A 23732-nucleotide genomic window follows, 5' to 3' on the forward strand; every position below is an offset into this window, starting at 1 on the left:
GCCAGCCCCAAAAGGGGTGTAGACGAGACAGAGCGCTATAAATACGCTCGCCTCACGGTGCTCACCACGCGGCGTCGCCAGGAGGAGCGCACGGTCGCCAGGCACCGCTGACCGGTGAGATGTCCCCATCTCTCTTACCCGGCTCAGAGCCCCACCGGGACCCGAGCGGGGGGTGGCAACCGGGGGTGGCAACCGAGAAAGGACCGGAAGATCGCTGGTACCACCTGGGCTGTCAGAGCTGCGCTTCGGATGGAGTCGGGGACCCAGGGAAGGGAGGTGGCTCGAGCCCCGTAACCGGGCCGCGGAGCTGGAGGCAGAACTGCTGCGGGATGGCTCTCGGGCCAGGCCTCCTGAACTCCCGTGCTCGCTAGCTGCAGCCACAGTTCTGCGGGTTAACTAGGACAGGTGTAATGACCCTCCTTTTGCAAGGATGGGGAAGTGCGGCTTGGAGAGCTAATGCCTATTGCTGGAGGCCAGACCTTCTGTGGCGCTCGCCTTGTCCAGATACTGGGCTCCTGTGGTGATTGTCAGCTTGCCTGCTTGAGTCGTCTGGTCTGCTCCTAAATTCCGTACTTCTCTCCAAAGGATGATCATAAGTATGTTTTGATTTAAGTACATGTTGCAGCCACTTAAATCGCACTCTTTCTGCTTCCTAATGCCCAGGATACATCAGAGGAAAGTCACAACTGATATCAGATCGCAGACGTCTGCTCCAAATGTCTCATTTTATAGATGACAATCTGAGGTCTGGAGAGGTTTAGGATCCTTTCCCAAGATAAACAGCAGGTAGACTCAGGACTAGAACTGAAGCCTTGATCTTCCAGAATTTCTGGACCTAATTAAAAAAAAAGGAAGAAGAAGCTGTTTATTATTCTTATATTATCTATTTACCTGACAGAGATCACAAGTAGGCAGAGAGGCAGGCAGAGAGAGAGAGAAGCAGGCTCTCCACCGAGCAGAGAGCCCAATGCGGGGCTCAATCCCAGGACCCTGAGATCATGACCTGAGCCGAAGGCAGAGGCTTTAACCCACTGAGCCACCCAGGCGCCCCTAGCCCCTATTATTCTTATTTTTAAAAAGAGGTTAGGAATTTAAGAATAAGGACTGATAGAATGAAAGGGTGCTGACTGGAGTCTTCATTATAATAACACTGGGAAATTACATTGTATGTAATTTCGGTGGCAACCGGGGGTGACATTGTATGACTCCAATGCCCAACCTTGTGGGAGGGCAAAATAGAGGCCACCAGAAAATGCAACATTCTGCAACCCCAAAGGTGTGCTTTTAAAGAACTATTTGAAGATAATGGGTGTAAGGGATCAGATTGCACAGAAATGCATAGAAAATCGAAGGAGATCTACAACAGTGCTAGTAGTTGTCTCTGGATGGCATGAATTACCAGTGCCTTGTTTTTCTTTTGCGTTTGGTTCCTACATTTGGGGAGGCAGTGGGATGGAGCTTGGGTCTTGGGCATTAAAAACCGTGCAGCATGCTAGCCGCATGTGTGACTCTTTGGCTTAGGTCTCTGCGTCCTTCCCATGGCTCAGTCTGCTGCGGGTGAAGCCTCCTGGGGGTGGGGGTGGACTGCATAGTGGTGGTGGGTGGGGAGAGGAGGACCTTGGTAGGGCATCGGTAGCTGGGTGCCCAGGCCGAGAGGAGAGGAGAGTTCTAGTGTTGCCCTTGGATGGGCAGTATCAATATCATGTTAAGAGTCAGAGCCAGCATTGTCACAAGATCCCCCTCCCCCACCGTCCCAGGTGATGCCTAGGTACTCTAAGGGAGCTGAGCCTTGCACCAGAGCAAAGCCACACTGGGAGGGGTCACAGGTTCCTCTGCCCTTCTCCAAACATGCCACCTCCTCCCACTTCCCCGAAGGATAGTGCCAATGCCCACAACGGGTCCTAGGTCAGATTTCGAAACAGCCAGAATTTACTGTGATTATCTAAGACCCCTGTGTTTGCAGAAGGCAGTCACATCTCAGAGGTCCACATGGGGGACATTGTACAGATGAAGACACTGAGGTCACATTTAAGTGACCTGGTGTCCAGGAAAGGACACTGGACTAGAGGTTGGGGGTGCTGGGTCCTCATCCTTGGATTCCCAGCCTGCTGCAGGCCTTTGGGAGCCCCATGCTGTCTCTGGGCTTAGCTTTTCCTCAGAGGCCAAGGATTGGGGCAAGAGACTGATTTTTCTCCGCTCGGGACCCAGGGGTGCCCCATGGAGCCCAGGCTCCTGGTGGGAGATTGTACTGGCTGTTGGGTTTCTGGACTTATCCATCAGTGCTCTTGCCCCACCTCCCTTTTCTTTAGGGCCCAACGCCATGTCTCCCGGTCTAGGCCTATTTCAGAGGCTCTTGTATGAATTTCTGAGAAGTATCCAGGGGCCTCTCGGGGAGAGGTGGGTGTTCTTGCTGGCTTTCTCTCTCGGGCGTCACAAAAGCTCTGTGTCTCTCTGAGGCGTTTTCAGGCCTCAGTGAGCAGCTAGGGCAGAGCCCTTGAGCCCTGGGCCTTCTGGCAGGCCTGAAATAGCACCCCGACTCAGCCACCCACCCTGTCTTTGGGGAAGGCAGTGACCCACTCTCTTCTCCCACGCTGTGCCTTTGCTGTGTGGCTGGTTTGGGACCCACAGCTTGGCTGCTTTACTATTTTCCAGGAGAGGCTTCCTTTATTCATGTGCTACCAAGGGTTTCTATGGGCCTGCTGAGCCGAGGGCAGTTTTTCCGATGTTCACAATTTCAGGAACGGGGGACCCGACCTCTCTGTTCTGTTAGGGGATATGAGGGAGTTCAGATAAGCATTGTGGTGGAGGGGGCTGCTGGGGTGAGGGGTTCTGTTTGGTGTAACAATTCCAGCTTCTGGGAAAGGGTCCATTGTGTAACACTGGGCTATCCTGGGCTCCCAGCAGTCAGCTGAGTGGTGGGGGGGGGCACCTTGGCAAGACACCCTACTGTGGGCTTAAAGGGGACAGCCATGGGAAAGGGACCTGGTGACAAAGGGGCCCATCCATCCAGAGGGAACTTCTCCTGGGGAGGCCCGCCCTTTAGCCCTTTGACTCTGCCCCCCACTCTCTGAAGACAATTGTCCCCTGCTCTGCTACATTCACACCCCAAATCTATGCAGGGATCTAGATCTTAGGTCTCCTGCCAGGGGTGGCAAGTGGCATTTATCTCACTGCCTTCAAGTCTTGAAAGGCCATTTGGGGGGCATCTGCATGGCTCAGTTGGGTTAAATGTCTGCCTTTGACTCAGGTCATGATCCCATGGTCCTGGGATCGAGTCCCACATCAGGATTCCTGCTTGGCTGGAAGCCTGTTTCTCCCTCTGCCTGCTGCTCCCCCTACTTGTGCTCTCTGGCTTTCTGTCAAATAAATAAAGTCATTTTTTTTTTTTTTTTTTTTTAAAGGACGTTTTGGGAGGTGTTGAGGTTTGGTGGATAAAAAGGGGATTTTTCTTTTGTGACAGATTGGGGACACCTGCTGTGGGCCTGATTAGTGACTACACACAGCAGGGGCTTCCAAGAAAGTCCCCACATTAGGGCTGGGGAAGGAGAGGGGCAGAGCCTAGAGAGGTGTTTTGAGTGTTTATTTGATAGGAGCAGGTATCAGATAGATGTCCTTTCTGGATGCAGAAAACACATGCTCAGACTTAGTCAGCGATTTCTGGGGGAAGAGGAGGAGGAGGAAGAGGAGGGCTGGACCTGAGCCCAGGCTCTGACTCCAGAGTTCTCGTTTCTTCTGTATTAGGCTGCTTCTCCTGTGGTTCCCCTCTGTACCCCCAGCCTCCGCTTTCTTTTGAAGGGGTCCCGTGGCAAGTCCGATCTTTTCTCCCAATTTCCCTGGGATTAAAAACAAGGTAATGCCAGCTGAGGGGCTGGCTGAGGGCAGGCCTCCGCGGGGCTCCGGGGAAGCTGCTGGAGGCTGCAGGCCAGCCGGAAACCAGCAGGCTGGCTAGCTGTTACCATGACAGTCTCCTGTTCTCTACAAACAGAGGCCTGCTGGGATTCCAGAACTGGAGAGGGAGGCACGATGAAGACTCTCCTGCTGCTGGTGGGGCTGCTGCTGACCTGGGAGAATGGACGGGTTCTGGGAGACCAGATGGTCTCGGACTCTGAGCTCCAAGGTAAGTGGAACAGGTGTGTCCCCTCCCAGGCCACTTCCTCTCTGCCAGGGCCCGAAGCAGTAGAGACCCATCTGCTCTGCTCAGGCGGGTCCCTCTCGGGGCCTCCTTCCTGCAGCTTCCTGGTCTAGGTTCTTGGCAGTCAGGTGGGCTTCTAGGCATTTTTCAGGTGTATCCCCAGTGCTTTCTGGCAGCTGCGTCCCTTTTCACCAGTCTGCTTGTCCCAGGGCCCACACCTCCTTTGGGAAGCTTGGCTCATTTGAGCCTTCGTTGAGTTTCCAGTTTTGCGTCCCCATGGCCCCTACTATGTGTCTCCTCCACCTTTCCACCTAGAAACCCAGAAAAGGGGAAACGTCCTTCTGCAGAGCCCAGCTTTGGGGTGCACTCCTCTGCAGGCCTTTCCTGAAACCCCTCCCTGCACTCTCCTCCCCACCCCGGTCCTACAAGCTGACTAGTTCCTAGGGATCTTGTTAAAAACTCGGGCTTGGAGATCAGACTCGGGTATGTGTGTGGCCCGGTAACCACACACCGCCCCCCCCCCCCCCCAGCTGTATTAACCGGGGACAAGGATCCGATCTCACTGTGCTGTTTTGTCCTGGGGCTGCAGTGGGGATGATACAGGCAGCACAGAGAGCGTTTACAGAAAAGGCATAAGCCCTGGCCGGCTCAGTGCCTGGCGTAGGACAGCCACTAGAGGAGCCTTAGCTGTTTCACCTTCACTACCTCCGTGAAACTGTCTCCTTGCATTTGCCCCAGGGCGTTGTGTCCTGATCACAGCTTCCTTGTGGAATGGTGCCATTAATTCATCTTTGTGTCCCTTATCACATGGAGCCGTGGGAGAAGGAAGTTCAGATGTTTGGTAAAACGGAGTCCCCGAAACGCTTGTATCTAATCTAAGATTTTACATTTTGATGTTTCAGTGGTTATGCTTCCAGAATATTTTTTTAAAATATTTTACTTCAACTCAATTTAAGCTGCATCTAGTGTATTATGAGCTTCAGGGGTAGAGATCCGTGGTTCATCTGTTGCATCTAACACCCAGCGCTCAGTCCATCCCATGCCCTCTTTAATACCCGTCACCCTGTTACCCCAGCCCCCGCCCACCTCCCCTCCAGCATCCCACAGTTCCTTTTCTGCGATCAAGAATCTCTCATGGTTTGTCTCCCTCTCTGATTTCCTCTTGTTTCAGTTTTCCTTCCCTTCCCCTATGCTCCTGTTTTGTTTCCCAGGACTTTTTTCCCTTGAAAATGTTCTCCTGCAGCTGGGCAGGCTCGTTCTCCAGAGCGACTGCTTTAGTCCCTACTTGGGGACTGGGTCCACAATCAGCCCCGTGATCTCCTCCCCTACCCCAGTCAGGGCAAAGCTGGGGTCCAAAGGCCACCCATTTGGGGGTGGGTGCTCCCAGCCTGGAGAGCCCCTGGACCGAATTGGCCTTCCTGACCATTCCAGCTGGTTCTAGGGTGGTATCCCCAGCCCCATCTCTGCCTCTCTCCTCATTCTCCCTGCCTGCCCTTCTCTTGCAGAAATGTCCACCGAGGGGAGTAAGTACATTAATCGGGAAATTAAAAATGCTCTCAAGGGGGTGAAGCAGATAAAGACACTAATAGAACAAACAAACGAGGAGCGCAAATCCCTGCTCACCAACTTGGAAGAAGCCAAGAAGAAGAAAGAGGTAAGGAGGAGCCAGCGGACCAGACCGCACCCTCTCTGGAGGGGAGGGGTCATCGCCCCTGGGCTGCCCTGCTGGGTTGCCCTGGTGACCCTAGGCCCTCTCAAGCTAGTGTCAGCTGTTGCTGGGGCTGTAGTTAAGAAAGAGGGAAGGTTTCTTTGCTTTTGAGAGCTTCAAGGGGTTGGATCTTCGATCTGGTTTCTTACCAGCTTGGCCCCAGGGCCTGATGAGGACTGATTCACTTCAGTAGATTTTTCTAAACCCTGACTATGCAAGCTCCAAGGTAGGCTTTGGATCGGATCTGCCCTGGGTCAGGAGGGGGGTGGCGTCCCACCTTCAGAAGCTTATCTAGTAGGGCAATAACTTTGGGGTGAAGGCAGGTACACACTGCAGTGCCCCATGGGTTTCTAGAGTTCTGACTCCCTAATAAAGAGACTTCTAAGTCAGATAGTGAAAATAGCGGGTCTAGCCTGTGCTTAGTGATTCAACAAAACTAAAACACCATATTGGAGTAAACGACTAACTTTAAAAATCAGCAATCTCCTTAAGGGTATCCTAAAAACCTACTCCCATTGCCTCCCTACCCCTAATGATGGAGAGGCTAAGATGGGTCACCTGCCACCTTCCTGACCCATAATGCATACACATAAGTGCTGTTTGTTTGTTTGTTTTTTAATTTAATTTAATTATTTTTCAGTGTTCCAAAATTCATTGTTTATGCATCATACCCAGTAAAGTGTTTTAAAGGCTCTGAGAAGTTCTGTAGTAAAGAAGGTTGTGGAACTTCATTTAACCCTGTGTTTTCCAAACCAAATTGAGCAGGGAATCTTTTTTTCTCCCCATGATAGTTTTTTTTTTTTTTTTTAAAGATTTCATTTATTTATTTGAGCTGGAGCGTGCGCGCATGCACACGTGTGAGAAAGAGAGAGAGAAAAAGAGAGAGAGAGAGAGAGAAAGAATGCACATGGTGAGGGGGCAGAAGGAGAGGGAGAAGCAGATTCCCTGCTGAGCAGGAAGTTCAATGTGGGGCTGGATCCTAGGAACCTGGCATCATGACCTGAGCCTGAAGGCAGGAGCTTAACCAACTGAGCCACCAGGTGCCCCTCTCCCCATGATAGCTTTCAGCACAATTCCCTGGAAGCCACTTAGGGAAATGCTGGCTTGGATCCCGCTCTTTCTTTTGACACAATGCCCTTCCTTGGCATCAGTGTTTTTCTTCACCATTCTGGGAGAATCCTCAAGGAGCTCCTAGAAAAGTGTCAGGCAAATCCTCTTCTTGAGTTTTTGGGGTTATCATCAGTTTAGTATTCTTCAATCCAGGTTTTGTGAGAAAGCACAGCAAGTTTAGGGCAAGACTCCATGACGTCTTGGTTCCTGAATCTGTGAATGCGAAAGAGAGGAAGTGGGCAGCGAGGTTGATGCTTGCTTGTGGGTTGGCTGGGTGGGAGGCATGGCAGCCTTCCCAGCAGGAGCAGGGCACCTGGAACAGGAGAGCGATCTCACAGAGCTCAAGGTCCTCCTGGTCAGCTCTTCCCGTACCTTTGCTTTGGGGTGTGGATGGTCTACTTAATTCTTCTTCGAAAGGTTAACACACTCATTTGTTGTGATTTTAATATACAAAAGTGGAAGAGGATAAGTTTTCCGTAACCCTTTTACCTATGGACAATTCACTGTTAACATTTTATCTGTTTCTTGCTCCTTTGTTTTCTGTTAAACTCTTCTGATAGTCACTATATTCAAAATCACACCTTGTTAACATGAAAAATGCTCGTTATACTATTTAAAAGTTAACAATGTACCCCTCAAAAAGGGTTTCTCTGGCCTCTGTGTAAACCAATGATTTGCTTGACTTTCTATTTTTTTTAAGGATTTTATTTATTTGACAGACAGAGATCACAAGTAGGTAGAGAGGCAGACAGAGAGAGGGTGGGGGGGAAGCAGGCTCCCTGCTGAGCAGAGAGCCCGATGCGGGGCTCAATCCCAGGACCCTGAGATCATGACCGAAACCGAAGGCAGAGGCTTTAACCCACGGAGCCATGGTGCGCCTTGACCTTCTATTTTTAAGCATTTGGGTTGATTTGAGTATTTCCCCCCCATCTATCTGCACCATTAAAGAAGAGCGTATCAGAAATCTTCAGATTTCCCCTTTATGGCAGGAATTCTTTGGGGCGGAGTCTTACAGAATTACCTGGCCAAATGCCATGGATGTGCTAGAGAGTTTTGGTAACTGTTGTGACTTCGATTTTTGATGGCGTGCCAGGGACTGGGGCTGCAATAGACAAATAAGATTCCAAGCACCTCTGGAAGCTTCGGAAGACAACATTTAAACACCAGAAGTTGAGGTTAGAAAGTAGGGTATAAAAGAGAAGTCAATCCTGGGGTCAAGACTAAATGCAGCGTCAGAGGAAAAGGATATCCACGTGGGTTCTAGTGGACGGGGAAGACCAGGAAAAAGAGCCGGGTCTCGAAGTTGAGAAGATGCTTAAAGTGGGGTGGGGAGGGAATTCCAGGCAAACGGGGGAACGCAGGAGCCAGCGGAGGAAATAGGCACGTGGTGTGGCCAGCCCTGGGAAGGCCTGCCTCAGAGGGTGGAGGGCCCGGCATCGTGCCCACCTGGAGAGCGTGAAGCCTGTGGTTTCCACGTGGCTAACCTGGCCTCGTGTCCTCCCGCAGGATGCCCTGAATGACACCAAGGATTCAGAAACGAAGCTGAAGGCGTCGCAGGGGGTGTGCAATGACACCATGATGGCCCTCTGGGAGGAGTGTAAGCCCTGCCTGAAACAGACCTGTATGAAGTTCTACGCCCGCGTCTGCAGAAGCAGCACGGGGCTGGTTGGCCACCAGGTGAAAGGGGTCGGGCTGCTGAGCGCCGCCAGGCTCTGAGCGGTGGAGGCAGGAATGGAGGGAAATATGCTTCTTCTCTGGTCCTTCCCCCGACCCCCCCCCGTTCCAACCCATGGGGCAGTTCTCCCACACCAGCTTTGTGTGCCTACAAATCAGCTCAGTTCTGACACTCTCTCCCTGAAGATGGAGATTTCTTGGGCTAAGGGCTCAGGCCCACAAGCCTGTCCTCCCCACCCCACCCCAGCCCCAACTTTAGGTACCCATCACAAGTCTGGCTTGTCACCTGTGCTTCTGGCCTTGGCTATAGATTGGGGGTACCTACAACCCCCTTCTCATGGTCATTGAATTTGCTGGGGCAGCTCACAACTCAGAGACACATTTGACTTACTGGGTTATTGGTTTATTATATAAGGATATAACTCCGAAAAGCCAAAGGGAGGCAATGCATAGCTCAAAGTATGGGCGAGGGGTGGGGAACTTTCCATGCCCTCTGAGAGGGTGCTACTCGCCTCCATCTTCACGTGTTCAGCCACCGAGAAGCTCCTCAAGCCCGTCCTTGTGTGATTTTAAGGAGTCTTCCTCCCACGGGCATGATTGATTAAATCATTGGCCGTTGCTGATGGATTCAACTTCCAGCCCCTCTCCCCTCCCCAGAAATCAGGAGATGAGAATAAAAATTCCATCATTCCAATCTGGGTGGGTTCTGCTCGTGACCAGCCTCCATCCTCAGGTGCTTTCCAAAAGCCACCTCATTAACATAGCTTTATTATTTTTTAAATTTATTATTAGCATGTAAGTTTATTACTCTCCTCACAGGAAATTCTAAGGGCTTTAGGAAGCAGACAAAGATCGAATAGACACTTCTTTCTATAAATCACAGTATCACGGCTTCATTTCACCTGCCAGATGCAACCGATTTGTCCCGGCTGCCCTGAGGCCTGGAGTGCCACAATCAGTTGGCAACATTTGCTCTCAGTGTGCAAATGTGAAGTCACCCAAAGCACCTGTGCCGTCTCTTAGAAGATTCTCATCCAGAAATGATTGGCTGGATGACGTAACAAATGACATCGTGGAGTGGCACATCCCTGGGTCCACTTAGGCAAAAGGAATTAGGAATTTGGCCCTTGGCTGAGTCAGGATGTGGGGAATCCTTGATGACCAGAAAGGAGACTGTCTTGGGTAACGGGGGTTTGTGCATCTCTCGGCCTCCGACGTCTTCTCAAACTCTTCCCCATTGCTTGGGTAGCATGAAAGGGGATTGGCCTGACAGTTGGGGGGCCAGGGAGCCAGTCCCAGCAGGGGCTTTAGTCACGTGCTATGTGACGGAGGTGACGGAGGGGCAACAAGGGGACGCAGGAGGAGGCTGGGACTTCACTGAGCTTCTCTTAACTCCCCCATTCTGCCCCTCACAGGTTGAGGAGTTCCTGAACCAGAGTTCTCCCTTCTACTTCTGGATTAATGGCGACCGCATCGACTCCCTGCTGGAGAGCGACCGGCAGCAGACCCACGCCCTGGACGTCATGCAGGACAGTTTCGACCGGGCATCCAGCATCATGGATGAGCTGTTCCAGGACAGATTCTTCACCCGTGAGCCCCAGGACCCTTTCCACTTCTCACCCTTCAGCTCATTCCAGCGGAGGCCTTTTTTCTTCAATATCAAGCCCCGCTTTGCCCGGAACATAATGCCTTTCCCTGGCTACCAGCCCTTGAATTTCCACGACATGTTTCAGCCCTTCTTCGACATGATACACCAGGCTCAGCAGGCCATGGATGTTAACCTGCACAGACTGCCCCACTTTCCAATGGAATTCACAGAAGGTTAGAAAGCCATCATCTCCTTCATTCTTCATGAGAAGGGATGGGAACAGGCAGGTTATTGAGAAACCCATTAGATTCTAAGAACTACGCCTGGGGCTTGGCGTGTGTCATCTGTTTTCCCCAACAACCCCACGAAGGTGGTGTTATATCCATTTATGGAGGAGAAAAGTATGACAGGAGAAGGAGTGTGTCCAAGTATTCATAGCTGATAAAGGGGGACCTGTTCAAATTTAGCCCTGCCGGACTTGGAATCTGCGTTCTTTCAAGTTGACCGTGCCCCTTTTGGCCACTGGGGGGCGTGACGTGGATGACTCCTTTCTAGAAAACCAGACCCTTTGTCTTGGGAAGCCAGGTGCCTTTATGTGGATGCTATGCAAGCAGTGGTGACAAATTATATAATCTGTCCATGCTATAGTTTAGAAAGCTGTTTCTTGCTATCGCCTTGGGGCCTGGTACAGAATGGGCATGCATGAATATTTTTTGAATGAATGAGGTCTACTGTGGACGCGAAAAGTCCGTACTTTCAGAGGTGATTTCCTTCGTTGAACTAGTAGACATAGTTAGCCAATACCACCTCCTGAATGCTACCGTTTAGTACCCAGTTTGGCTTGAATTGGTTTGGAGATACAGGAGGACACTGAATTGAACAGCTGTGTATCCATAATGGGGGTGAGGGGCATTGTATTATAAGGTGGCTCTCAGCTGTGTATCCATAATGGGGGGGAGGGGCATTGTATTATAAGGTGGCTCTAAGAGGATCCCACTCCCTCCTTCAAGAGGCTTGCTGACCCTAGGGGAGAGCCGAGCCAGATAGAATGCAGAGCAGAGCAGGTTCTGATGCCAAAGAGAACAGAGGCAGGAAGGGCTTATTGCAGATGCAGATGGTGGGAGGCAAGGCCACACCCAGCTGAGGGAGCCCCAGGAGTTCCCTCCCCTGTCCCTCCACAGGGAGCTCTGCTCTGTCCACAGAAACATCTCAAAGAGGCAAACAGTAGTGTGGAAGGGGTCAAAGGGGAGGCCCATCACTATATCACTCTGTGTGGTCCCTTAGCATGACGCTCTCTTCCCTCATATGTCTCCAGAAGACAACCAGGACGGCGCCGTGTGCAAGGAGATCCGTCACAACTCCACAGGGTGCCTGAAGATGAAGGACCAGTGTGAAAAGTGCCAGGAGATCTTGTCCGTGGGTGAGTCGAGGAGCCTTGGATCACTTTATGGGGTCAGACACATAGGGCTTGAAATTCCATCTCTGCTGCCTTCTAGCTGTGGCACTGGGGGAGGTCTGTGGCCTTGCTCCACGTGCGCCCCCATCTGTAGACAAAGGCTAAGAGGTAAGGTTGTCCCTGAAGTTGAGAGATACCTATTTATTTTCCCCCAGTAACTCTCTTCCCCAGGGCCATGCTGGATAGATGTCCCCACTTTTTTCTGCAGATGGACTTTTAAATAATATGTATTCTGTCTAGCAAACTCTTACCATGTTGATACTGTTGTAAACACTTTGCAAACATTAGTCATTTCCTCAGAATGGCCCCAAGTTGGGTACAGTGCCTTTCCCTATCTTACCGAGGTAAAAAAGCTCATAGTCACAGGAAGCTTGAGTCACTTCCCAAGATGATAGGACACCCATATGTTGGAGAGCTGGGTGTTTGGGACGTGTTCTTAACCGATGTGTTCTTAGTGTTCTGTCCCCAGCACACGTGGGTCACTGGTTGTGGTACCTTCGCTTCCCAGCAAAATACACTTTGGTTGGTCAGTCCCCAAAGCAAAGGAAATAGAGTTGACCCTTGAACCAGGAGGGGGTGAGGGGAGGCGGTATCAACACGTATTTCATATGTAATGTGTACCATATACTGTATTCTTAGAGTAAGCTAGAGAAAAATGTTACAAGGAAATGATACAGAAGAGGCGGCTATGTTCACAGTACTACACTGTAAAGGACCGCGTATAAACAGACACGGTTCAAACCGTGTTATTCGAGGGTCAACCACACTTCCCTTCAGCAGCTCCCCTCAGCTTTATCAGATCTGTTCCCTGGCTCATTTCTTCTTACTTCCAGTGACAGCTGTAGAAGCATCTGGAATGGTTCTCGGCACACAGCCTTCTCTGCTCAGAAAGAGTTAATTGTTTTCCTTGGGTGTAGCCGATTGCTCCTGTGGCTTTGCTCTTACTTAATATGTTTGGGTTTGCTGGGCCAAGGCTTCGGAGTCCAGTTAAATATGTCCAGCCCCACTCCTGTAAGTTTCAAAGGCACCGGGAAAGCAAGCCAAGTGCAGGGAGAGGCGGATGTCTGAAGCGGACAGGAATCCTCAACCCAGGCTCCCTGGCTTTGCCCGTCAGCTATCACAGAGTCAGCTATCACAGAGGAGCGTCAAGGGCACAGTTCCTCACCGCCAGAAAGTTTATGCAGGGCCAGAAGGAGAGAGCACGGGTGCCCGGGCTCACACCGGTGCCCTGAGCACGGATCTTAACGGTCCCCAATCACCGCTCACCCACACTGCCTGCCCTTCTACCCCAACAGAGAGTGACCACCTCTCCTTTGAGGCACCGGCCAGCAAACGAGCCTGCCTGACCGCTCTAGACCAGGGTTTCTCAACTTCGGCACTACTGACGTTTTGGACATTTTGGACTGGCTTGTTTGTTTGTTTGTTTGTTTTTTAAGATTTTATTTGTTTATTTGAGAGAGAAAGAGAGAGAGAGTGTGTGTGTGTGTGTGTGTGTGTGCACGCGCGTGCGTACCAGCAGGGGGAGGGACAGAGGAAGAGGGAGAAACGGAGAAATAGGCTCCCCCCACAACCTCCCCACTTCCCCCACCCCTGACAGGGGGCTCCATCCCTAGACCCCAGGCTCATGACCTGAGCTGAAGGCAGATGTTTAACCGAAGGAGCCCCCCAGGTGCCCCCCGGAATGGATAACTTTTGTCGGGAGGGGCTGTCCTCTGCTCTGCGGGATATTTAGCAGCTCCCTTGGTCTCTATCCGATAGGTACCCACCCCCAATGGCAGGTGTAACAGCCAAAACTATTTTCAGACCTTGCTAAATATCCCCCTGGGGGCAACAGAGCCCATGGTTGAGATCTACTGCTCTAGACAGAGTCTCAGTTCTCAGTGACTTTTTTCAATTTCTAATTTTTCCCTGGTGAAAGAGTTAAGATTATTCATTATATTATCTTTCCAACCTGGCTTTTATTTCCTGCCCTACCTACCATTTTTAAGATTTTAGTAGAAATGATTATATCTACTTATAATCACTTATGGGGACCCTTTACAGTAAATGCAGCATGCAAAGGTCTGTCTTCTCTTGACTTGCTCAGGTTTGATGTACCATCCTTGGGATAGTTTTGAAACAAACCAGAGAAAGAAAATCAGTAGTTTTTAAAGACACAGTGGATAGTTGCCCGCTCTTATCAATTATACAAACTGCAGTGAGCATTCCAGGGGACTGTGTCTTCTCTGCTCCCCCGATGAGCGAGGTGACCAGCTCTGGTGAGCAGATGGGCCAGGCGGGCCCCCGAGTCAGCAAACTACTCTGCTCTGTACCCCAAGGATCCTGGCCAGTTCTTGTTTGTCATGGACTCTTGGCACTAGATTTCTAGCTCTGCAGATATGCTCGAAAGACAGGCTTGGAGAATTTTACCAGAGCCACAGACTCAGAGGAGGAAGAGCCCAAGTTTAGAAGTTAAAGCCTTGGATTCCGTCCTGGCCCCATAAATCCTTCTGTGTCTTTTAGCAAGTAATTTACTTTTGTGGGTCTCGATTTCATCACTCCTAACACTTGAGGTTGAAAGAGCTGTGATTCTTGGAGATAGTGGGTATCCATAACGCTCCTGTAATGTCTGGTACTTAGGAGCTGTAAGTAACACTCCCTCTCTCTGGAAATGATGCAGCGGGGGACTAGCACAGCAAGAGCTGCTCGGGGTCCGAGCCACATAGACTGAGATCAGTGCTTCTCAAGGTGTGGTGAGTGCCCTTTGTCACCGTCTTTAAGGAGGGCACCAAGGACCCTGTTTAGTTCAAGTGACATTATTTTCCAGAGCAAGACTTTGTCGATGAAGGAAGCAGCATGTTGACTGACATTCTGGGGCGAGCTCTGAATTTTGTTACCGAGTGACTGCACACCTTGTATGGCTGGGCGTTTAGAGCCGCTGTGCTTTAGATCCTGGCTCCATGAACTGACTTCCAGTTGTATTTTTATCCCTTTTGAGGATTCCCTTCACATTTCCGCCTTTTTAAAATTTCTTTTCCTCCATCTCCGGGCAGACTGTTCGTCCAACAACCCCGCTCAGGTCCAGCTGCGACAGGAACTGAATAATTCCCTCCAGATTGCCGAGAAGTTCACCAAGCTGTACGACGAGCTGCTGCAGTCCTACCAGGAGAAGATGTTCAACACGTCCTCCCTGCTGAAGCAGCTGGATGAGCAGTTTAGCTGGGTGTCCCAGCTGGCGAATCTCACTCAGACCGAGGACCCGTTCTATCTCCAGGTCACGACGGTGAGTCCCATCCTGGCCAAACAATGAAGATCAGGGCGGGGGTGGGGGGGGACAGGTATGTCTGGTGGTGATGTGAGCCTTCCCAGGGAGCAAAACAGGATGGAGATGTTAAAGGGGGCACTTGCGCTTTGGATCGAGCATTTGTCATGTGTCAGGAAACATACAACTTTGAAGCACATGAACGCATGGAAGCCTCATGAGGGGCGAGGGGCACAGGGAGAGGGAGAAAGAAAATCTCAAGCAGGCCCCATGCCCAGTGTGGAGCCCAAGGTGGGGCTGGATCTCACAACCCTGAGATCAGACCTGAGCCAAAATCAAGAGTCAGACGCTTAACCGACTGAGCCACCCGGGTGCCCCCCTCCCCCATTGTGACCCCATTGATAGTTGAGGAAAGTGAGAGATGCAACAGCTTGCCCCAGGTTTAATAACTGTTGGGTGACCCACTTGGGCACTTGAACCTATCCGCCTGGCTGAAAAGCCTGTGCTCTACCCACAAAGCTCCCTCGCTGCCCTACACTCTAGCTTGGCCTATGAATTGGTACGTTATTCTTTACCAGTGATAGAAAGCCTCTCTCTAGTGCTGAGAACCCTTTTTTGTTGTTTTTCTTTCCCTGATTTCTTTTCTGCTGCTGGCCCAGCGGGGAGCTGCCCAAAGAAAACATGGTGGCTTAGAAACCATTTTTCCCATGCAGGGGTGAGGGGTCACCCCATGGGCTGGTCATTTGCAAGTACGACCGAGGCCTACAAACAAATGAATTTGGGCCTTTCTGCTCATTGAATTGAACGGCTGTCAAACTTAGTAAAAAGCGGAGGGGTCACGTGTCCGAATGTCTTTCGTTGCAAAAGGAGTCTATTTTGACCAATATTTCGGTCCTTCTCTTACCCTTTTTCCTCCTAGGTGAGTTCCCAGACTTCTGACTCCAGTGCTCCCTCTGGCGTCACTAAGGTGGTTGTGAAGCTCTTCGATTCTGACCCCATCACCGTGATCCTCCCAGAAGACCTCTCCAGGAACAATCCTAAATTTATGGAGACTGTGGCAGAGAAAGCCCTTCAGGAATACCGCCAGAAGAGCCGGTGAGTACGCAGGCCGCACTGTGCTCCTTCCGGGCCCAGCAGGTCCCCGGGAGCCAGAAAAAAGGCCTCGGGTCCAGCCTGGGAATGATTGCTCCTGCAGGCAGGGACCAGGCAGGAAGCCAGAAAAATCTCTGGAAATGTTAATTTTCCTGTGGAGGATGTTCTTTCTTTTTTGAGAAGCATTTATCTGTGAGTGTCCAGCCTTCACCTTCCATTCTCCTTTGTTTTGTTTTCAGGGAGGAATGAGATGGGAACACTGCCTCTCCACATGGCGGGTGTCTGAGTTCCGTCGCCCCCAAGATGAGCGATAGGCCCCTAGAGAGAGCTCTGCATGTCACCGAGTGACCGGGCCTTGCCTTGAGGCCCTCCTGTCCCCTCACCCCGCCTGTCCTCCCTCTGGACTCTGCATTGTAACACCGTGTTCGCTGATCATGGGAAGAACTCCTGTGTGCCACTAACTCAATAAAACCACCAGTAATCTGAATTCTCTGTGGTGTCCTCCTTTTGTGCTGGGTATTTCAATCTCCCATGGGTCTTCATTTTGTCATGAAAAAAAAAATGTAGGAAAGAAAAGCACTAGCTCAGATGGTATACGGACTATCCTGGAGTTGAGAGTAAAAGGAGTGTGACAGAGTTGAACCAAGGAGTTCTTGCTTTTCGGAGTGGAAATGTGTTGTGACGGCCAAGTAAAATATATTTCTGAAAAGTGAATCTTGTCCATTCCATTATAAAATGGTGGCCGTATTGGGGTGAGTGAGATCTCCTGAAGGAACACACGGAACATGAGATTGAAGAAGGGTAGTAATAATGCATCCTGGGTATTTTAATACCCAGTTGATATTTTCTTCCTGGAATCTGTCAAAAGACTAAATGAGTCAATTTCCTTTTTACTTGTAAGGGTTTGGAATTCCTGTGGCCCTTTTCTGACCGGGGCCTTGTTTGCTGTCAGTGCATACAACTTTCCTATCCTGCCCTCCCCTCCACCACAATTTCTGGTCTACTTGGGTTTTTCCTGAAGGTGTATTTACTTCCTAGTCCGATATAGATTGGCTGCAGTACCCCAGACTGCCAGCAGATGGCCCTGCCTAACCGCGGTTCTTCCCCCGTCCAGCGCTAAGTTCCGAAGCCTTTACCATTTCTTGAGTATTTTCTAACTACAGAATTCTTTTCATCAAATATACTTCACATGAGGAAAACACATCTGGCTGCCTTCAAGGTTTGTAGCAAAATCCACATATTAATTAAACGCTTAGAATATTCTTAGGTCACAGATGGGATCAGGAGGGAGACAAACCATAAGAGACTCTTAATCTCATAAAACAAACTGAGGGTTGCCAGGGGGAGGGCATTAGGGAGAGGGGGGTGAGGTTATGGACATTGAAGAGGGTATGTGCTATGGTGAGTGCTGTGAAGTGTGTATACCTGGTGATTCACAGACCTGTACCCCTGGGGCTAATAATAACATTGTATGTTAATTAAAAAATGTTAAAAAAAAAAAAAAAAAGAATATTCTTAGCTTACCATTACTTGTCTTCAAGTTCTAAGTACCTCTGGCACATAAATGATACCCCAAGGCTTAGCTCATCAAAGAAGCTGGTAATTTTCGTGTTGCTCTCAAGGAAATTCAGAATAAAGTTAGTGTGGTTCACTTAATTAGGGGCATGGGTTCAGAAGGTGCATGGGTCCAGAAGGCATTTGCTAAAATGACCATCATTGTAAATCATATATCACATTAATGTCACATCCTTATTTTAAAATTTGCTTTTTATTTTCTAATTATATCACTAGATTCTGGCAGCCACTATATCCAAACGTTGCTTTGTTATGCAATCTACTTCACACTGTCCTAGGCTACCACCTTAAAGACAGACTAAAGCTGACTCCGAGGTTTGCTGGGAGCCCATGTGTCCATCCTCTTTCCTCCTTTGCACAGTGGCCTCGTTGAGGGTGTTCAGTTAGATGTCTCTCCATCCCTGACAGGAGTCCTAGCCTGAGGCAGGGCACAAGATCACCAAGGTGCAGGGACAAGATGTGTATGGAGAATTGTGGCAGGGAGACCATGGCTAATGAAAGACTATGGCCTCTAGGAAGCTCATGGCAAAGTGGGAGCAGGACTGGATGTTCTGAGAAGAGAGGGCTTGGCACCTGACTAGCAAGGGAGTGGGGTACCACCAACCCTGTTGTTAGCCCTATGGTGACCCTCAATGGCCTTCCGCCAGAAAATTGTAATAAAAAATAATCTCTGCTCACTGCATGGTGAAATGATACTTGGAATTATGCAGTGTACAGCTTGTGCAACTGTACCAGTACTCCTAGGCCAGCTGAAGCCCCCTGCCACTTGGCCAATTGCTTCATGTCATCTCATTATATCCCTAGTTTCTCTCTAGGCAGGGGTTATTTCCCCACATTACAAAGGCTTCTAGGAGTAGCCTTCATTAGAAAAGCATGTGACCCAGAAAGCCTAGATGCAAGAACATCTGACCCTTGTTCATTGTGGCTCCCAGAGGCTATTGAAGGGGACCCTAGGTTGCCCACTCTTCATTGTGAAGTAGCAGAGAATAGGGAAGGGTTGGGAGCCAGGAAGCTGCCCATGTGTGCAGAGCAGAGCTCAACACTAAGTGGTGGTTGGGAGTCAATGAAAGGCCATTTGGCTCCCGCTTCACTTTCCTGAAGGGCCTCCAGATAGGCTTTTGACATCATCTCCAGTGGGGTTACACTTTGGTCGTGAAGTTCCAGTGACAAGATTGAGGGAAAATGCTCACCATGTAACAGTACCCTTGTCTCACCCACCTCCGGCAATGGGCTGGAAGCCTTGATTGCTGGTGGAAGCTTAAGGAGGACACAGGGGCTGCTCTCTAAGGGCACCCAAGTGAAATTCAAAGCCAGCCCCAGGAAACCATCATTCTGTCTATAAGGAAAGGAGGCCATCTGGCAGTAGCAATCTTGGTGACCAGACCAAGCAAAACAGCACCCCACCTCAGATAACCTCAGACAGCTTAAGCAGGGAGAGTGGCAGGGCAGAGGGTCCCAGAGCCACACCTTGCCCCTTCCTACCGTGCTCTGAACTTTCAGAATCCGGGGCGGGGGGTGCTGGAGTTCAGACATGAAGAGTGCTGGGGAGAGGGCACCAGCAGGGAGTTGCAGAGAGAATAGGGACCATGTATTCACAGTTGTGCGGCTGGAAAGTGGCAGAGTTGGGATCGAACTCGGGTCTAATTCCAGGGTTCCCAGGGAACCTCCTTTGAGCAGCTCGGGCTTCCCACCTCAATCTCCTATCCAGACCCAGCATTGCCGGCATTTGCTCGCTCTAAGAGAGCAGCTTGGCAAACCCAGGAACTATTAAATAGCTCTAAAGACAACTTGGGAAGTTCTCAGGTCTGCAGAGCTTTACCTTAGAACCGATGGTAACCATTGACAGGCAAATCGGTTAAAGCACCATCAGTTAAAAGCCGGACCGCATGGGACAAATGGACCAGGTGAGTAATGGATTCTCCGTATGCCTCTGGGATATTCTCAACCCCTTGGTTATAATCCTCCAGGTCTAGAATGTGGCTCAGAGCAGTGTGGGCAACAGCCACTGGGCCGGTTCCACCCGTCCATCCACACCCACCGCCCAGAGGTCTCATTCCCTCACAGTCAACTTTTGCCTTCAACCCATTCAGTCCCTCCAGGGTTGGGAAGACACTAACTCAGGCTAGGAAGGGGACAGAGAGGATAACCCTATCACCTGCCTGGCCTCTTCTGTTCATCACCCCGGGGAGCAAAGACACTGACCTTGAACTAGCACCAAACATTTGTCCACAACCTCTTCTTGATCTCAGTCTCTCTCTGGTGCCCAATCCAGTGAAAACGAACACCTGACTCAGTCTGACCTCAGAGAAGGTGCATCGCAAGTGTGGGGTGATGGGTGGACCACGGACTTCATTCAGCCTTACACCCACAAGAAGACTGGAATTCTTCGCGTATAACTTCAGGTATATAAAATCACAGAGATGCAGGGACAGTGTCACAGGACAGCATTCATTCTCCAAGCTCAAGCCTGCATCCAATCGCCAGCCCACCTGCCTGGAGTGTGCAAGAGTTTGGCCTTTAAAATAATAGCCTGCAAAGATCTTGAACTCGGGACAGCGTTAGCTTGCTTTGCATATGTGAAGACATTCATCTGTGGATGTCAAAAGCAAAAAAAAGCCACCACATTTGGATAATTTTCTGGAACTGTCTAGGTGTCACTTGATCTTCCAAAAGGCCCTGCCACGTGGAGGGTGGGGTCAAAACCAAGATAAGACCGGCTTTAGCTCAGCTTTGCTTAGACCCTGCCTTATTGCATTGCTTCCCTTTTAGTCTAGGGGATTCCTTAAGGACTCCCGGAATTAGGGTGCTCCTAGCTCTTTTTCTAGCTTCCACTCTCCCTTCCTTGGATAGCTCCTGCCTTTGGCCTCATTTTAGTATCTGGAGACCTACAGGTGAGCTCTTCCTTGTAGGGTGCCCAGGCACCTCTTCTAAATTTGAAACCTGGGGTTGCATAGAGAACCCTTCCCTCTTGGCAACCCCCCAGTGGCTCCCTTCCCTCAGGGTCTGCTCCTTTCTCTGTGGCATTCCTGGCCATTTTTTAGTTGGGGACTAGCTGGCCACAGGATGTAGGTCAGGGATGGGCTCCTTTGTTGCTGCCTGGGTGCCTTGGCTGGTTAGGGACAGCTGCCATCAGGGGACACCATGAGTCCCTGTTCCAGGCTGACCTTGAGAGAAGGACCGAAGTTGTGTTGCTGCTGGTGGGCTTTGCTGCCCCCTCCCTGGAGTCTGTCCTCCTTACCCACCCCCTTGTCTAGCCTCTTGGTCCTGTCCGTGCCAAGAGGGAGCCAAGGTGACTCAGCTGATTTGGGGTCATTCCTTCCCAGAGACCAATGAGAGTGAAGCGAGTGGGCATCTGTCTTGGGCCTTTAAAGGGCTCAAACCCTCAAATTTTGGGACACTTTCTGGGCAGAGGTGCATCCAAGACCCTCAGAGCTGGCGAGGAGCCCTCCCATTCTCAGTTCTGCCCCTGTGGAGTGAGGGGCCAGGTGACCGCCCCAAGGGGAGAAGCCCCCCTCTGTTCAGTTACGCCACCTGGTGAAATGTGCTCCTTTTCTTTTGGCTGGTGAGCTTGCACCCCAGATTTAACTCAACAGCCCTGATAGCTTCCCATGGGCCCTGGGGAGACACCATTACTCAACCTTCCATCTGTCTCTGCAGATGGTGCTGGTGGTCACCCTCCAGGGTCAGAGCACAGGTTCTGGGCCTCAGCACCCATGATTTACCAAATCTCCTGAGATGAGAGTGTCTGCCACACAAGGCAGAGCCGGCTCCTGCTACCTAAGGCTGACGCTGAGAGATAAGACAAGCCAGCCGGTGGGGACCTTGGACAGAAGTAGCAAGGAGGAACCCAGGAAGGAGAGAAAAAGTGCATATGTACCAGCAATACTTCCAGGAGCCCAGTTTATGACCTCTGGGACACAACATTCAATATCAAAAGGATTCTGCAATGTTAATTTTTTAAAAAAGATTTTATTCATTTATTTAACACACAGAGTGAGCGAGCGAGCACAAAGAGGGGGAGTGGCAGAGGGAGAGGGAGAAGAAGACTCCCCACTGAGCAGGGAGCTCAATGTGGGGCTCGATCTCAGGATCCTGGGATCATGACCTGAGCTGAAAGCAGTTGCTTAACCAAATGAGCCACCCAGGCATCCCTACAATGATAATTTTTTGGGAAGGATGACCTTCGGGCCTCAAAAGATTCCAAATCAAAGGAAGAATAAATTATACTCATGAAAAACCTGAGCCAGAAAAGACATCTGTGTTCTCCAATAATTGGAAAGTCTATTTCCAGAACATTCTTTTGCCCTAGCATTCCGGAACTTGAAGTTTTACTGAATCTCAAGGTTTCAGACTTAAGACATTTCACTGTGTGTCCCTCAAGATCTGGACTTCTCCTGCTGGGGTCAATGTGAGCTTCTGGAAGACCCCAGAACAAAGGTGCCACTCTTTCCTAGAGGAGAAATGTCATTTAAAAATTTGGAAAGTGAGGGGCACCTGGCTGGCTCAGTGGGTTAAGCCTCTGCCTTTGGCTCAGGTCATGATCTCAGGGTCCTGGGATCGAGCCCTGCATCGGGCTCTCTGCTCAGCAGAGAGCCTGCTTCCTCCTCTCTCTCTCTCTGCCTGCCTCTCTGCCTGCTTGTGATCTCTGTCTGTCAAATAAATAAATAAATAAAATCTTAAAAAAAATTTTGGAAAGTGAAATTTTACTCAAAAGTTTAAAACACAGTTACATAATGAAATAGAACGCAACATCCATAGATTTTAGAAATGAAATTCAAACTCCTTTTTTCTTTTTAAAAGATTTTATTTATTTATTTGGCAGAGATCAGAAGTAGGCAGAGAGGCAGGCAGAGAGAGAGAGAGGAGGAGGAAGCAGGCTCCCTGCTGAGCAGAGAGCCTGATCTGGGGCTGGATCCCAGGACCCTGGGATCATGACCTGAGTTGAAGGCAGAGGCTTTAACCCACTGAGCCACACAGGTGCCCTGAAATTTAAACTCTTGAAAACTTAGGGCTGCAAGACAGACCTTGGAAGGTTTGAAGACATTGCTTTTCCTACCTTGCTGTGATGTTAGACAAGCTTCTTCACTTCTGTGTGCCTTGGTTTCCTCATCTGTAGAACCTGAGAGGGACTGGATTTCCAAAGCCTCAGGGTTTTGCCTGCTATGCTTTCCTTTTTATTAACTTTACCTGTCCCTTATGTATCGGTCAGCGTCCTCTGGAGAAATGGCACCAGTGCACAGCTCATATCCATTCAAGAAATTGGCTATTGTGATTTTTCCAAACCTGATATCCGTGGGGGCAGCCCCATAGTCTGGAAACTCAAGACAGAAACTCTCAAGGCAGAACTCATTCTTCTTCCAGAAACCTCAATTTTTGCTTTTATGTCTTTCTTATGATTGCACAAGGCCCACCCGTTTTCGAGAATAATTACCTTTACGTTAGGTCACTTGATTGTAGATATTAACCACACCTTCAGACCAGTACCTAGATTAAATGACTCAGTACTAGAGTCCAGTAAGTTGATGACATAAAACTAGCCATCACGCCTGTGATGCGCTCTTCTGAGGAGGGTCGAGGCAGGACCCGAGCTGCTCAGGAGGACCTTAAGCTTCATTTAATGCTCTGCTGTCACTCTCTTGACACACTTGTTTTGCTCTGGACCCTGTGAATTACATAATCAGCCATGCTGAAGGGCTGGGTCTGGCTCTCCTGGCCATGGACTTGGATCTTCTGGCTGAGGGAGGCTCCATGAGGAACCTTTGTCCCACCAGGCCTGCCGGGTCTTCACAACTATGCCATTTCCCTGAAACTTCATCTGACTCCTCCCTGATATTGCTACTGAATGTCCTCTGCACATTAATTTTGCTTCCCTGAACTTGAATATAAATTCCTTCATGTTTATTGGAGTAAGAAATCTCTAACACAAAATTTATCATTTTAACCATTGTCAAGGATACCATTCAGTGACATTTTTATTTATCCACAGTCATGAAACCACCACCACCAGCTTCCTCCAGAGCTTTTTCATTGTCCAAGACCGAGTCCCCAGTGACTACCAGCTCCCCATTCCCCCACCCCCAACCCCCTGCAGCCCTCATTCCGCTGTCTCTATGAATCTGACTACACTAGTTGCCTCATCTAAGCGGGATCATACAG

The 23732-nt window shown here is 50.0% G+C and overlaps 1 protein-coding gene across 1 annotated transcript; it reads left to right on the forward strand.

Moving 5' to 3' along the window:
* Positions 1 to 15: 15 nt before the first annotated feature.
* CLU (clusterin) lies at positions 16 to 16488 on the forward strand. The gene is made up of 9 exons (XM_059372696.1): positions 16 to 114; positions 3986 to 4117; positions 5638 to 5786; positions 8457 to 8627; positions 10040 to 10445; positions 11528 to 11632; positions 14701 to 14930; positions 15829 to 16004; positions 16241 to 16488. The coding sequence occupies exons 2-9, from the start codon at positions 4024 to 4026 to the stop codon at positions 16248 to 16250; spliced, it is 1341 nt and encodes a 446-aa protein (XP_059228679.1). The 5' UTR covers positions 16 to 114; positions 3986 to 4023; the 3' UTR covers positions 16251 to 16488.
* The last annotated feature ends 7244 nt before the right edge of the window (positions 16489 to 23732 follow it).

The sequence above is a fragment of the Mustela nigripes genome, chromosome 1 (genome assembly GCF_022355385.1).
Source record: "Mustela nigripes isolate SB6536 chromosome 1, MUSNIG.SB6536, whole genome shotgun sequence".
In the NCBI taxonomy this organism is placed as follows: Eukaryota; Metazoa; Chordata; class Mammalia; order Carnivora; family Mustelidae; genus Mustela; species Mustela nigripes.